Source organism: Urocitellus parryii, chromosome 11, assembly GCF_045843805.1.
Source record: "Urocitellus parryii isolate mUroPar1 chromosome 11, mUroPar1.hap1, whole genome shotgun sequence".
In the NCBI taxonomy this organism is placed as follows: Eukaryota; Metazoa; Chordata; class Mammalia; order Rodentia; family Sciuridae; genus Urocitellus; species Urocitellus parryii.
In genome coordinates this window covers 13,220,787-13,232,820 of record NC_135541.1, presented here as the reverse complement: position 1 = coordinate 13,232,820, position 12,034 = coordinate 13,220,787, and the positions used below count along the sequence as shown (strand labels likewise).

Below are 12,034 nucleotides of genomic sequence, written 5' to 3'. Positions count from 1 at the left end.
ATTTGCCTAACAATCTTGGGTTTGATCCCTGCGCCAAAGAAAACAAAAAACAAAAAATTTCTAACAAAAATTACCAAAGTAATTTCTTCAAGGCTTCATTCCTGTAGTTGGATTTTCTTTTCTTTTTCTCCTTTTTTTTTAAATCTGGAGATTGAAAACAAGGTCACATCCCCAACCTTTTTTGAGACAGTCAGTCACCCTACTCCTGCTAAGGTGCTGAGAACTGGTCTGGAACTTGTGATCCTGCTGCCTCAGCCTCCTGAATAGATAACATGTGCCACGATACCTAGCTAGTTCTGCATCTTTAAATCTGTGTTCATAGTATTTTATTTGAAGTAGTGGTGTAACCTGGTACAGTGGCACATACCTGTAATCCCAGTGACACTGCGGGCTGAGGCAAGAGGATCACAAGTTCCAGGCCAGCCTCACCAACTTAATAGCCTCTTAGTAATTTAGTGAAATCCTGTCTTAAAAAAAACAAACAACGGGCATGGTGGCACATGCCTGTAGTCCCAGAGGCTGGGAAGGCTAAGACAGGAGGATCACAAGTTCAAAGCCAGCGTTAGCAAAAGTGAGGTACTAAGCAACTCAGATCCTGTCTCTAAATAAAATACAAAATAGAGGTGGGGATGTGGCATGTGGCTCAGTAGTTGAGTGCCCCTGAGTTTAATACCCGATACACCGCCCAGCACGGTGGCACATGCCTGTGATCCCAGCTACTTGGGAGGATGAGGCAGGATGATCACAAATTTAAGGCCAGTATGAGCCTCTTGGTGTGACCCTATCTCAAAAAGTAGGATTGGGGTTGTAGCTCAGTGATAGAGCATTCATTCCTGTATTCAGTTCCCAGCATCAGAGAATGAAAAACACAAAAACATTTGAAAATTCTGGAGTATGTTTGTGTATTTTTATGTATGAAACCAGTTCTATGTAGTTCAGACTGGTTTCCTACTTGTGATCCTCCTGTCTAAGCCTGTTCAGTAGCTGCACCAACCTGGGATTTGATCTTTTTTATTCAAATGAGCATTGTGTGTTTGAGGTTCTTTTAATTATTCCATTTGTGGCAAGTCCACATTAATGAGATTATTGGAAAGTGTTTGGCCATCATGTGCTAGTTTTTGATACAAGAATGGATGTCTCAATATGATTTGATACTCTAGAAAGTCGTCATTATTGGTGTTAGTGGTGTAACCATGTATACAGCCTCTTCCCTTAAAGTGTGTGTGTGTGTGTGTGTGTGTGTGTGTGTGTGTGTGTGTGTGTGTCGGAGAGGGTGGGGGGATGGGACCCAGGGGCTTCAGCCCTTTTTAATTTTTGAGGCAGGTTCTTATTTGCATCAGTTGCCCAAGTTGGCCTTGAACTTGCCATCCTCCAGCCTCAGTTTCCTAAATTGTTGGGATTATAGGCCTGCACCACGGTGTATAGTTTAAATGCAAGGGTGTTTAATTATGTACTCAAGTGGAAAGGAAGTAGGACTTTTAAAATAGAAAGTAGCAACTTTTAATAAATAAACTTCTTTTCAATAGATTATGAGCCTCAGACAATTTGTGAGCATTTGCAATACTTGTTTGCTTTATTGCAAAACAGTAATAGACGATACATTGATCCATCTGGATTTGTTAAAGCCTTAGGGTTGGACACTGGGCAACAGCAGGTAAGGACTTTATTTACTTTTTAATATTCTGAGAAATCTTTAAAAAAAAAAGTGTTTTGTTTTTTGTTGTTGTTGTTATTGTTACTGGGGATTAAACCCAGGGGCACTTAACCACTGAGCCACATCCCCAGTCCCCATTTTTATAATTTTTTTTAGAGACAAGGTCTTGCTGAGTTTCAGAGTGCCTTGCTGAGTTGCTGAGGCTGGCTTTGAACTCAAGATCCTCTTCCCTGAGCTTCCCAAGTCACTGGGATTATAGGCATGCACTACTGCACCTGTCTCTTAAGTGTTTTTTTACAATACTTTTAAGGGAAGATGAATTAGGACATTTTAAAAAAATTAACTTGTGGGGTGGGGCCGGGGGGTATAGTTCAGTAGTAGAGCTCTTGCCTAACATGTATTAAGGCCCTGGGGTTGATTCCCAGTACTGCCAAAAAAATTACATATTCTTTTGTATTTTGAATTAATTCATCTGTTACATAATCCATTACATTGCACATTATAATTTCATTTCTGAAAATTCCCGTGTACAAACTGGTTCCACATGGGAGGTAGTTCTAGTTCAAAAGTACTAACTTGAAAATACCAGTAGTTTCTGGAAATTTTTTTACCATTTGTATTAGAGGTTGACAAGCAAAAATACAGTATTTCTTTTCATTAATCCAAACTTGTAGGATGCCCAAGAATTCTCAAAGCTTTTTATGTCCTTATTGGAAGATACTTTGTCTAAACAAAAGAATCCAGATGTGCGGAACATCGTGCAGCAGCAGTTCTGTGGGGAATATGCTTATGTAACTGTGTAAGTCTGTTTCAACTTCTCATGGTACATTTTCTCCTAAGACAGTTGCTTGTGTTATCTGGTTTTCACTTCAGGTCCCAGGTGTAGCTTTCATGGGTGATCATGGGACCTGGAATATTTATAGTCATATGCCTCCATGGGAACCCATAAGCAAACCACTTGATAATTGCATTTGAGCCATCCAGGTGTTGGGAACTGTAACTGGTTGGACTTTTGCCATTTGCTTTATGGCTGTGTGGAGTGAACCATGAGTAAAATGGGCTGGATAGAACACTCAGAGATGGACACTACCTCTCTAAAAATTTCCGATCATGCAATTCACGGCCTTACCACTTTTTGTTTTTATGTAATTTTTTAGTATGTGTTGTACAAAATTTCTATGAAAGAGGACTAATTAAGATACAATGCTTCTTTCCACCTTTCTACGATGTACTATAATAAAACATGATTGCTTTTCTCACTCTGATCTTAATTTTGTCACTCTCATTTTATTGTAGTTGCAATCAGTGTGGCAGAGAGTCAAAGCTTTTATCAAAGTTCTATGAACTGGAGTTAAATATCCAAGGCCACAAACAGTTAACAGATTGTATCTCAGAGTTTTTAAAGGTATTCACATTTTGGCATTTATTGTTTGTTTTTTAAATGATGTTCTGAATAGTATTTAAATGTATTATGTCAGCCTTTTTGATGTAAGAAGTTCTGTGATGATCTAAAACTTTTGATAAGGTACTGAAGCAGGCTGCATCTTAAAGTAATTTTTGGCTATTACAAGTCATGTATAGTATGTGTGTGTGATGGGGATATCTGAACTTTGTGACCATAAAATTGATTTACCTTTTCATGTCATGAGAATGAAAATGCATTAAATGCAAATATTTTTATATCAATGATTACTTACATGGAGATATAAAAGTGGTTCCCTTTTGTACTGAGTGGAAAACTAAGAGGAAACCTTTGTTACAATTATAAACACAGCTTATTGCATAACTAATTTTTCAAGTGCTTTACTTACTTGGCTGCCATATTTGTTAGCATGCCTGAAGTAATCATCTTTGATACTTTGTATCAAGCACTGTCTGAGCTGTTGGGAATGACAGTAGTGAACAAACCAGATACAGTTAGCCTTTATGGAACTGGCAGCTCAGAGCCATGAATACCAGAGAGGGTCAGGAAAATAAATTTAGGTAAGATATATTATAGTGTGTCAGATTATGCTGTGGATTGAGAACAGCAAGGAGTCTGGGGTATGGGGGTAGTAAGCCAAATAAGCACAGGGAAAATGATAGAAAAAGAGTAATTGAGGTAGCTAAGGGTTGTAGCAGACAGACCGAGTAGAGAAGAGTAGACCCTTTTCAGGACTTTGGCTTTGAGATACAGGTGCCCTTGGGCTTATAAGCACAGGAGTGATACAGTGCATTTAACCAGACCATTGTAGGTGGGGTTTTGAGAATGGGGTGGAGGCAGGGGCCAGGGTTTGCTGAAGAGTTGATGATAAACACTATTTGGCTTTACGTACATATTCAAAGTAGAGCTAACAACACTTGAGCACTGAGTATGGAGAGAATGAGTCATGGATTACAAGGGTTTGTGGGCTGATCAGCTGGGGAATGGAGTTGTCATTATTGGGATGGGAGGACCAAGGTGGGAACAGGGCTGGGAAAGGAGCTAAGAGCATGGAGCTGGGGCTGTAGCTTAGGCAGAGAGTTAGCCTAGCAGGCACAGCCCCTGGTTTCTGCTCCCCCGAAAGAAAAGTTTTGACCTCATTAGATTTAAGAAGTGTAGTTCTGGGGAGAAGTCGCAGTGCGCAAAATCACTGAGGGAGTGGAGAAAGGTGAGGGAACCAGCTGAGCCACCAGGGGTGTAGTTAGAGGTGGGTGAGTGTGGTATCCTGGAAGGCAAGTGAGGAAAGGAAGGGCGTCAGTATTGTACTGATCTGTATCAAAGAGCTGTTATAGAAATGTATAGGAAAATTTGAAAAAGAAAAAGGGCTCAGTGGTTAAGCATGCCCCTGGGCTCAATCCGTAGAACAAAAAAGCAAAAGCAAAAACACCTCACTGAACCAAACTTTTTTTTTTTTTTTGCATTCTTGGCTTAATCTCATGAACCTGATTTAGTAATTTTAAGCAAATATATACCATTAAATATAATTTCTGCCCCCTTTTCACTATTTTTAAGTAAATTTGCATCAAAGTACATGGGACACTTAAAAAAAATTACCTAGATTTTTAAAATCACCCATTGGATATATAAGCACAGGTAAAACTAATATGTCATCATCTTGATCAGGAAGAAAAATTAGAAGGAGACAACCGATACTTTTGTGAAAATTGTCAAAGCAAACAGAATGCCACGAGGAAGATCCGGCTTCTTAGCCTTCCCTGCACTCTGAACTTGCAGCTGATGCGCTTTGTCTTTGACAGGTGAGAATGTGCATGTTGGAAGTGCATGGACTGAGACAGACTTGTCCTGGGCAGGATGATAAATGGGGGCAAGTGAAACTCTGGATTAGATTGTGGAAGTTACACGTGGAACCTGTGATTTCAAAGAGTTAGCATGTTATGATTTTATCATAAAATTCTTTAAGCCAATTATATGTAATCAAGAACTAGAAGATTAGGGAATCTTTTTTATCCTAAGAATTATTAGTAAAAACTGCAGTGAACTGAATCACCTGCATTCCTTATTACTGTCAATTTTAAGTAATTTTTTTTTACTTATTATAGTAACTTCTACTTCCATGAGGATATGTCTTTCATTTGTATTTAAAATCAAGGCAGTTTTGTACATATGCACATTTTATACTTTTCAATTTATATTTGGAATCAGTACTTTGCGTTGATACCTTTTTAATCTGTTAGTCATTGTTTATGCAATTATTGAATTGTACAGGCTTTTATGCAAGATTGCTAAACGAAACCTAGCTACTGTTGTTTATTAAAATGACTTGATAGAGCTTATTCATTGTCTTCTGAGTGTTTTAAATATAACTGGCTTTCCTCTTTATTAGGCAAACTGGACATAAAAAAAAGCTGAATACCTACATTGGCTTCTCAGAAATTTTGGATATGGAGCCTTATGTGGAACATAAAGGTAATATATTTACCAAGCAGTAAAAATTATGAGGGAGATTAGAGCTTGTAATCTATATTCTGATAAATATTGAGTAACAATTTACTGGTAATTTCTGTTTGCTAATCTGTCTGGGAACAGATGTTTTATGAGGTCAGACAAGATGTTAGTTTCCATTTTCTTTTTTTATTTACTTAATTATTATGTGGTGCTGAGAATTGGACCCAGTGCCTCATACATGGTAGGCAAGTGCTCTACTACTGTTCCACAACCCTAGTCCAGTTATTTCCATTTTCTGTGAGTAAGCACAGAGTAAACATTAGGTGTTTCATCAACACTGACATGATTAAAGGCAATTTAATTTGTAGCCAGGAATCACATCCTCTTGGGGGCCTGAGGCAGGCGGATGGTTAAGTTGAAATCTAGCCTGGACAACTTTGCAAGACCCCATGTCAAAATAACAAATCAGTGAGTGGTTGGTGGTAAAGCTTAGTGATGAGGTCTCCCAGTTCAATCCCCAGGACTGAGAAAAACAAATAATTTGGAAAAATGGAAAGGGTATTTTACTTATTTCTGAATCCATGCTTACTACCTTAGTCTGAATATTGTTGTCTGTGAGTCCTCATTAGAGTTTTATGCTTACTTTCACTTTTGTTTTCGATTTTGGTGCTAAGAAGCACTATCTACACCCTCGGTCCTGTTCACATTTTGCTAAAAGAAAGAAAGAAAGAAAGAAACAAAACCTGCTTTATTAGAAATGTTATGTGGCGGGGTTGGGGATGTGGCTCAAGTGGTAGTGCACTCGCCGAGCATGTGTGAGGCACTGGGTTCGATTCTCGGCACCTCATAAAAATAAAATCAAGATATTGTGTCCACCTAAAACTAAAAAAATAAATATTAAAAAAGAAAAGAAACGTTATGTGACATAGTTCCAGTGTTTCTGCTGTAATTCCTCATCTTGTAACTGCTGACATGTCCTGGGTTGCTGTGTATAGTTTGAACAAGAACCAATTTTTGCTCCTTTTTCTGGGGAGGGTTCTATTTATTTTATCAGGCGGATGGTTTCTGTTAGAGAAAACATACTTTTGTTGCTCTTGCCTTGATTAGAAGGACCATTTTTCTTCTAACTTGTTCTTACTACTAATGTAATTTTAAAGCATTCAACAAATTCTCCTTTGCCCCCCAGAATATTGAGGCAGCTTAGAATAGAAATAAGCAGGAAAAAAAAAACTTTTAAAGAAATTGAAGTTTTGGGGAAGATTGTGTTGAATAAATAAATAAGCTTTCAGATATGATGCTTTGTCAATACTGTGGATTAAATTTTGCACATCCACAGAAGGAAATTGCTACAAGCATTGCTTCTTGGCCTCATTGTTGTTATATTCATTGAATGAATGAATGTGGCTCTGGATACTTCACCTAGTTTGCGTCTTGTCTCCATTCTTCAGGTTATTGTGTGGAATTAGGGAAGTCTGTTGGGTTATTGGCTTTTAGAGTCCAGAAATTGGTTGTGAAATCAATTTTGACTTGACTGACTATACCAGGAACGCTCTACAACTGAGCTGTACCCCTAACCCTTTTTATTTTTTGTTTTCACATTGTCTGTCTTAGTTGCCCAGGCTGTCCTTGAACTCTTGCTCTTCTTGCCTCTGCTTCCTGAGTAGCCAGGCTTATAGGTGTGCATCCCTGGATTCTATTTTTATTTTGTAGTGCTGGGGATGGAACCAGACTTCACTTAAGCTAGATGTATGTTCTTGTTCTGCCATCAAGGTAATTTCAGCCCCCCTTTCTGTTGGTCCCTACCCCCCAATTTCTTTCAAGCCAGAGACCGAACCCAGGGACACTTAGCAACTGAGCACATCCCCATTCCTTTTTTCTTTCTTTTTTTTTTTTTTTTTTGGAGACAGGGTCACTAGGTTGCTTTCTGCTTCATTAAATTGCTGAGGCTGGCTTTAAATCTGTGATTCTCCTGCTTCATCTTCCTGAGCTGCTGGGATTACAGGCATGTGCCACCACGCCTGGCCTCTTTTTCTGGTTCTTAATATATATTTTTTAGTTGTAAGTGGACACAATACCTTCATTTTACTTTTATGTGGTGCTCAGGATCAAACCCAGTGCCTCACACATGCTAGGTGAGCTGTCTACTACTTGAGCCAAAACTCCAGCCTTATTCTGATTTTTAATAAAGCATACGTTATCCTTTTTTTTCCCCTTTTTGTATTGGTTATTGAACCCAAGGGTGCTCCAACTCAGCTGTATCCCTAGTCCTTTATATTTTAACCTTGAGACAAAGTCTCACAAAGTTGCTGAGGGTATTCCTTGAGTTGTTAGGCATGTGAACCTCTTTTTCCAGCCTCGTAAATTATTGGGGTGACCGTTATGCACAACTGTGTTCAATCACTGCCAAAAAATTTTTGGCAGGGTCCAGGGTGGTAGGAATTGAACTCACTGGCACTTGACCACTGAGTCATATCTCCAGCCCCTATTTTGTAATTTATTTAGAGAACAGAGTCTCACTGAGTTGCTTACCACCTCCTGACTGAGCCTCCCAAGTCTCTGGTATTTTAGATGTTCGCCACCAAGCCTGGCTATTGCTAAAATTTTGATGCACACATATAGTGTTTTCTTGAATAAATCACATGTATAACATAAAGGCTGTGATTTGCTGGTTTTATTTTTTTAAAATGGCATCAGAATGTAAAAATCTTATGAAGAAATCTCGGTGCAGATTCACCATAATTCTCAATGTTTTCTCTTTTTTTTTTTTCCTCCTGAATCAAAATTCTATTGGAACTTCTTGCTGTAGGATGAGAGATAGCATTGACCAAACAGTGTCATCTTATCTTTTCTAATTGTCTTGCCTACACATGTTTATATTTTATTTTTTTTCCAGCTTTACTGAAGCATAATGGAAAAATAAAATTGTATGACCTTAAGATATACTGTCTTATGATACATGTGTTTTGTGAAACTAATATTTAGCACCATGGAGTTAATTTACACGTCTCATCTCCCATGCTATTTGAGATCCCTAGAACTTAATCTTATCATAACTAGAAATTTGTACTCTTTGACCAATGGCTTGCCTGTTTTGAAAGCAAAATTTCTTAATTACTTCCCCCCAGTCTTTTTGTACATTTATCTTTTAATGATAGTCTTTTCATTTTACTATTACATCTGATTGTTGTGATTTTTAACCAATATTTGTAGCATGGAGAGTAGCAGCAGTTTTCTTTAAGTGTGTAGCACAGCTAGGCTGCTGGGTAACTTATCAACCGCACTGCTCAGAAGACATTGGTAGAATTTATAGAATTCTGTAATATCCACCGGTATAATTTATAGAGGGAATGGAGATCCCAAGGGCATGCTGTTAAGATGCTGTCTTCTACATTACTTTGTAAAACTAAAAAGTTGTTTTTTTTTTTTTAAATCTTAGGTGACATGCTTTGAATTTTGGTAGACTCAAGTTTGCATATAAGAAATATTGTTAGCTGACATTTCTTTATGTTCTCTCTCCTTCTGTAGGTGGGTCTTACGCCTATGAACTCAGTGCAGTCCTCATACACAGAGGAGTGAGTGCTTATTCCGGCCACTACATCGCCCATGTGAAAGATCCACAGTCTGGGGAATGGTATAAATTTAATGATGAAGATATTGAAAAGATGGAGGGGAAGAAATTACAACTAGGGATTGAGGAAGATCTAGGTAAAACCTTTAAGTTGTGAGTGCCCTTTTAAAATATAACTTATTTTTTTTTTTAACTGGAAATATTTGTGATACATTATTATGGCCCAAGATTGTCGTGGACTATCAAGGATATCTGCATTGAAGTGTTTGCAAAATCACTGAAAGTTTTTCTTATTAATGTCTGCTTTTAAAAGAAAACTTGTTTTCCTGTAGAGATGGTTCCATAATATCATGTTTTCAGGAAAACTCAATAGCAAATAATTAATTTTTCTCTTACCAGGTTTATTTCATGGGGCAGGTGAGGATTGTGGGAATTAAGCTGAAAAAGATGAAGAGTATACTCCGTGTTGGAGGATTTGTTCTTTTCCTTGGGTCAAGATATTTAATTCTGGGAAAGAGGGCTTCATTCTTCGTGTCTCCTCTTCCCTGTTGAGTGTGTTGTCCCTCCTCAAGTGTGATGTGGTGCCTCTGGGAGCAGCTGCCTGGTGTTGTGCAGTGGCCAATCTGTGGAAAAAAGCTCCTTGCAGAGCTCTCCTTGTCTCCATTGTCTTTGGCCAAAGTACCCGTTTACTTCCCGAGTTGTGGACACCCTTTCCAGGTAGAGCCATCTCACCCGAGCGTTTCGACAACTTCCCCTCGTGTCATTTGGGTCAAGGAATCTGAACAGGAGAAAAGGAATGGGAGTAGGCCTGAGTCCCCTGCCACCACTGTTTAATGGGTTAGAGCCCGATTTCCTTGGTGTCCACAGGGAGGAGCATTGGCAGTTAGGGTGCTCCCAAGGCATGTGATTGTCTCTGTGTCCACTCAGGCTCCGACTACATTCTGGAGAAGGAATTTCTAACTTTAAATCACATTTACATGCTCATAGACTTTTAGCAATCTTCCTGTTTTACATAGGGAATACTCAGTTCTTAATAATCATTGTATATATTTTTAAATTTTCTTATTTTTTAGCTGTAGATGGACACAATACCTTTATTTATTCATGTGGTGCTGAGGATAGAATCCAGTACCTCACATGTACTAGGCAGGCACTCTACACTGAGCTATAAGCCCATCCCCCATTTATACTTTTTTTATTGTGGGATTCTTCCTGGGAACACAATTGAGTTATATCTTTGTAAGTATGTATGCCTCACTTTTCAGTGTTTTTTTTTTTTTTTTTTTTTCTGAGAGAGAGAGAGAGAGAATTTTAATATTTATTTTTTAGTTTTCAGCAGACACAACCCTTTGTATGTGGTGCTGAGGATCGAACCCGGGCCACACGCATGCCAGGCGAGCGCGCTACCGCTTGAGCCATAACCCCAGCCCCTTCAGTGTGTTTTGTTTTGTTTTTTGATCCAGAGATTGAACCCAGTGGTACTTAACCACTGAGCTGAATCTCCAGTCCTTTTTAATTTTAATTTTGAGACTGGGTCTTGCTAAGTTGCTGAGGCTGGCATTGAACTTGGAATCTTCCTACCTTGACCACCCCAATTGCTGGGATTACAGGCATATGCCTTGGCACCCAGCTATTTGAGTCTTCATTAATACTCATTTTAGTCAGAGTTATAGGATTAAAAGTCCCTTTATGTTGTCCTATCTTCTACATGTAGGTAGTCCTAAAATGTTAGAAGGTAGCTCAGTGGTAGATCACTTATTTTAGCATGTGTGATAGATACTCTGGGTTCAATCCCTGGTGCACAAAAGGGAGAAAAAAAATGCCTTCAACATTCATAACTGTATTCCATCCTGAACTTGTTTGAGTTATTTTATATTCTGTGTTATAGAAGGTAATGATGTTCTTCAGGTGGAGATGAACATTTTTACTTTCCTCTGTGTGCTCCCTACAGTAGTATAGTGTTCTTCCAACTTTTTTTACTCAGGTATTATGTGGAAGAATGGTGAACAACTTTTGTTTCCCTTTGCGTTTTTAAAAATCCTTCATTTTTCACCATAAATTTAAGTAGTTCTTAAGAACCTGCTATGGACTTTGAATGTTTTATTAGATTCATGTTAAAGTATCTTTGGAATTGTTTTTACAGTGCCCCAACCACAATGATAAACAAATAGACTGAGGGCATTCTAGTTAAGTCTTCTTCTGTTTTTTTCTACCTCAGCAGAACCTTCTAAGTCCCAGACCCGAAAACCAAAGTGTGGCAAAGGAACGCATTGCTCTCGAAATGCATACATGTTGGTTTATCGACTGCAGACACAAGAAAAGCCCAACACGATGGTTGAAGTTCCAGGTAATCCCTTTCCCTGGATCATACCAGGAATGTGTTTAGGAATGACATGATCAAAGGTTAATGATAAGCAGAGATTCCTTTAAAGTACTGAGCTTTTGAAATAAAGATCCTTAGGACTGTTCCGTTACCTTCCCCACCCCCACTCCAAAGAAAGGCAGAAGCAGTCTTTAAACAATTACAAAGGTAATCAGGACTTTTGGTTTTATCTTGTTCAGTTTATAGAGCAAAGAGTTACTAACTGCCCAAGGCAGTCTTCTGTTGGCTTTCCTAGTTCTGTGCCAACCTCTGTGGCATCATCCGTTTCAAAGTGGTGTTTTTGAGTCATTTGGTGGTTCTAGGTGACTGGCATGTCATAGAGAAGTAGGTGGGGAGCAGGGGATATAGTTTAGTTGCTAGACTGCTTGCTTGGCATGTACAAGGCCCTGGGGAGTAATTACACACACACACACACACACACACACACACACACACACACACACACAAACACATGTAGTAGTAGTAGGTAGAAGGGGATTTTTCTAATGTTATTGACGGTTTCTACCAGAATGGGAGACCATAGTAGGAAGTTGTCTCCAAAACTTTAGCTGATACTTGATA

The 12,034-nt window shown here is 38.7% G+C and overlaps 1 protein-coding gene across 3 annotated transcripts in view; it reads left to right on the top strand.

The window, feature by feature from the left end:
- Positions 1-12,034, top strand: part of Usp48 (ubiquitin specific peptidase 48) — a 66,901-nt gene that overhangs the window by 19,766 nt on the left and 35,101 nt on the right. For 2 of the 3 annotated variants that reach the window (XR_013342137.1, XM_026403577.1), the window contains exons 5-11: positions 1,527-1,654; positions 2,329-2,453; positions 2,951-3,059; positions 4,740-4,873; positions 5,461-5,543; positions 9,048-9,227; positions 11,309-11,437. Coding sequence is in view for 2 of the 3 variants with exons in the window: in XM_026403577.1 (XP_026259362.1) it covers positions 1,527-1,654; positions 2,329-2,453; positions 2,951-3,059; positions 4,740-4,873; positions 5,461-5,543; positions 9,048-9,227; positions 11,309-11,437 (888 nt within the window). In the remaining variant the exon portion in view is untranslated. The remainder of the gene's footprint in view (positions 1-1,526; positions 1,655-2,328; positions 2,454-2,950; positions 3,060-4,739; positions 4,874-5,460; positions 5,544-9,047; positions 9,228-11,308; positions 11,438-12,034) is intronic. The other variant, XM_026403578.1, reaches the window with a different exon arrangement.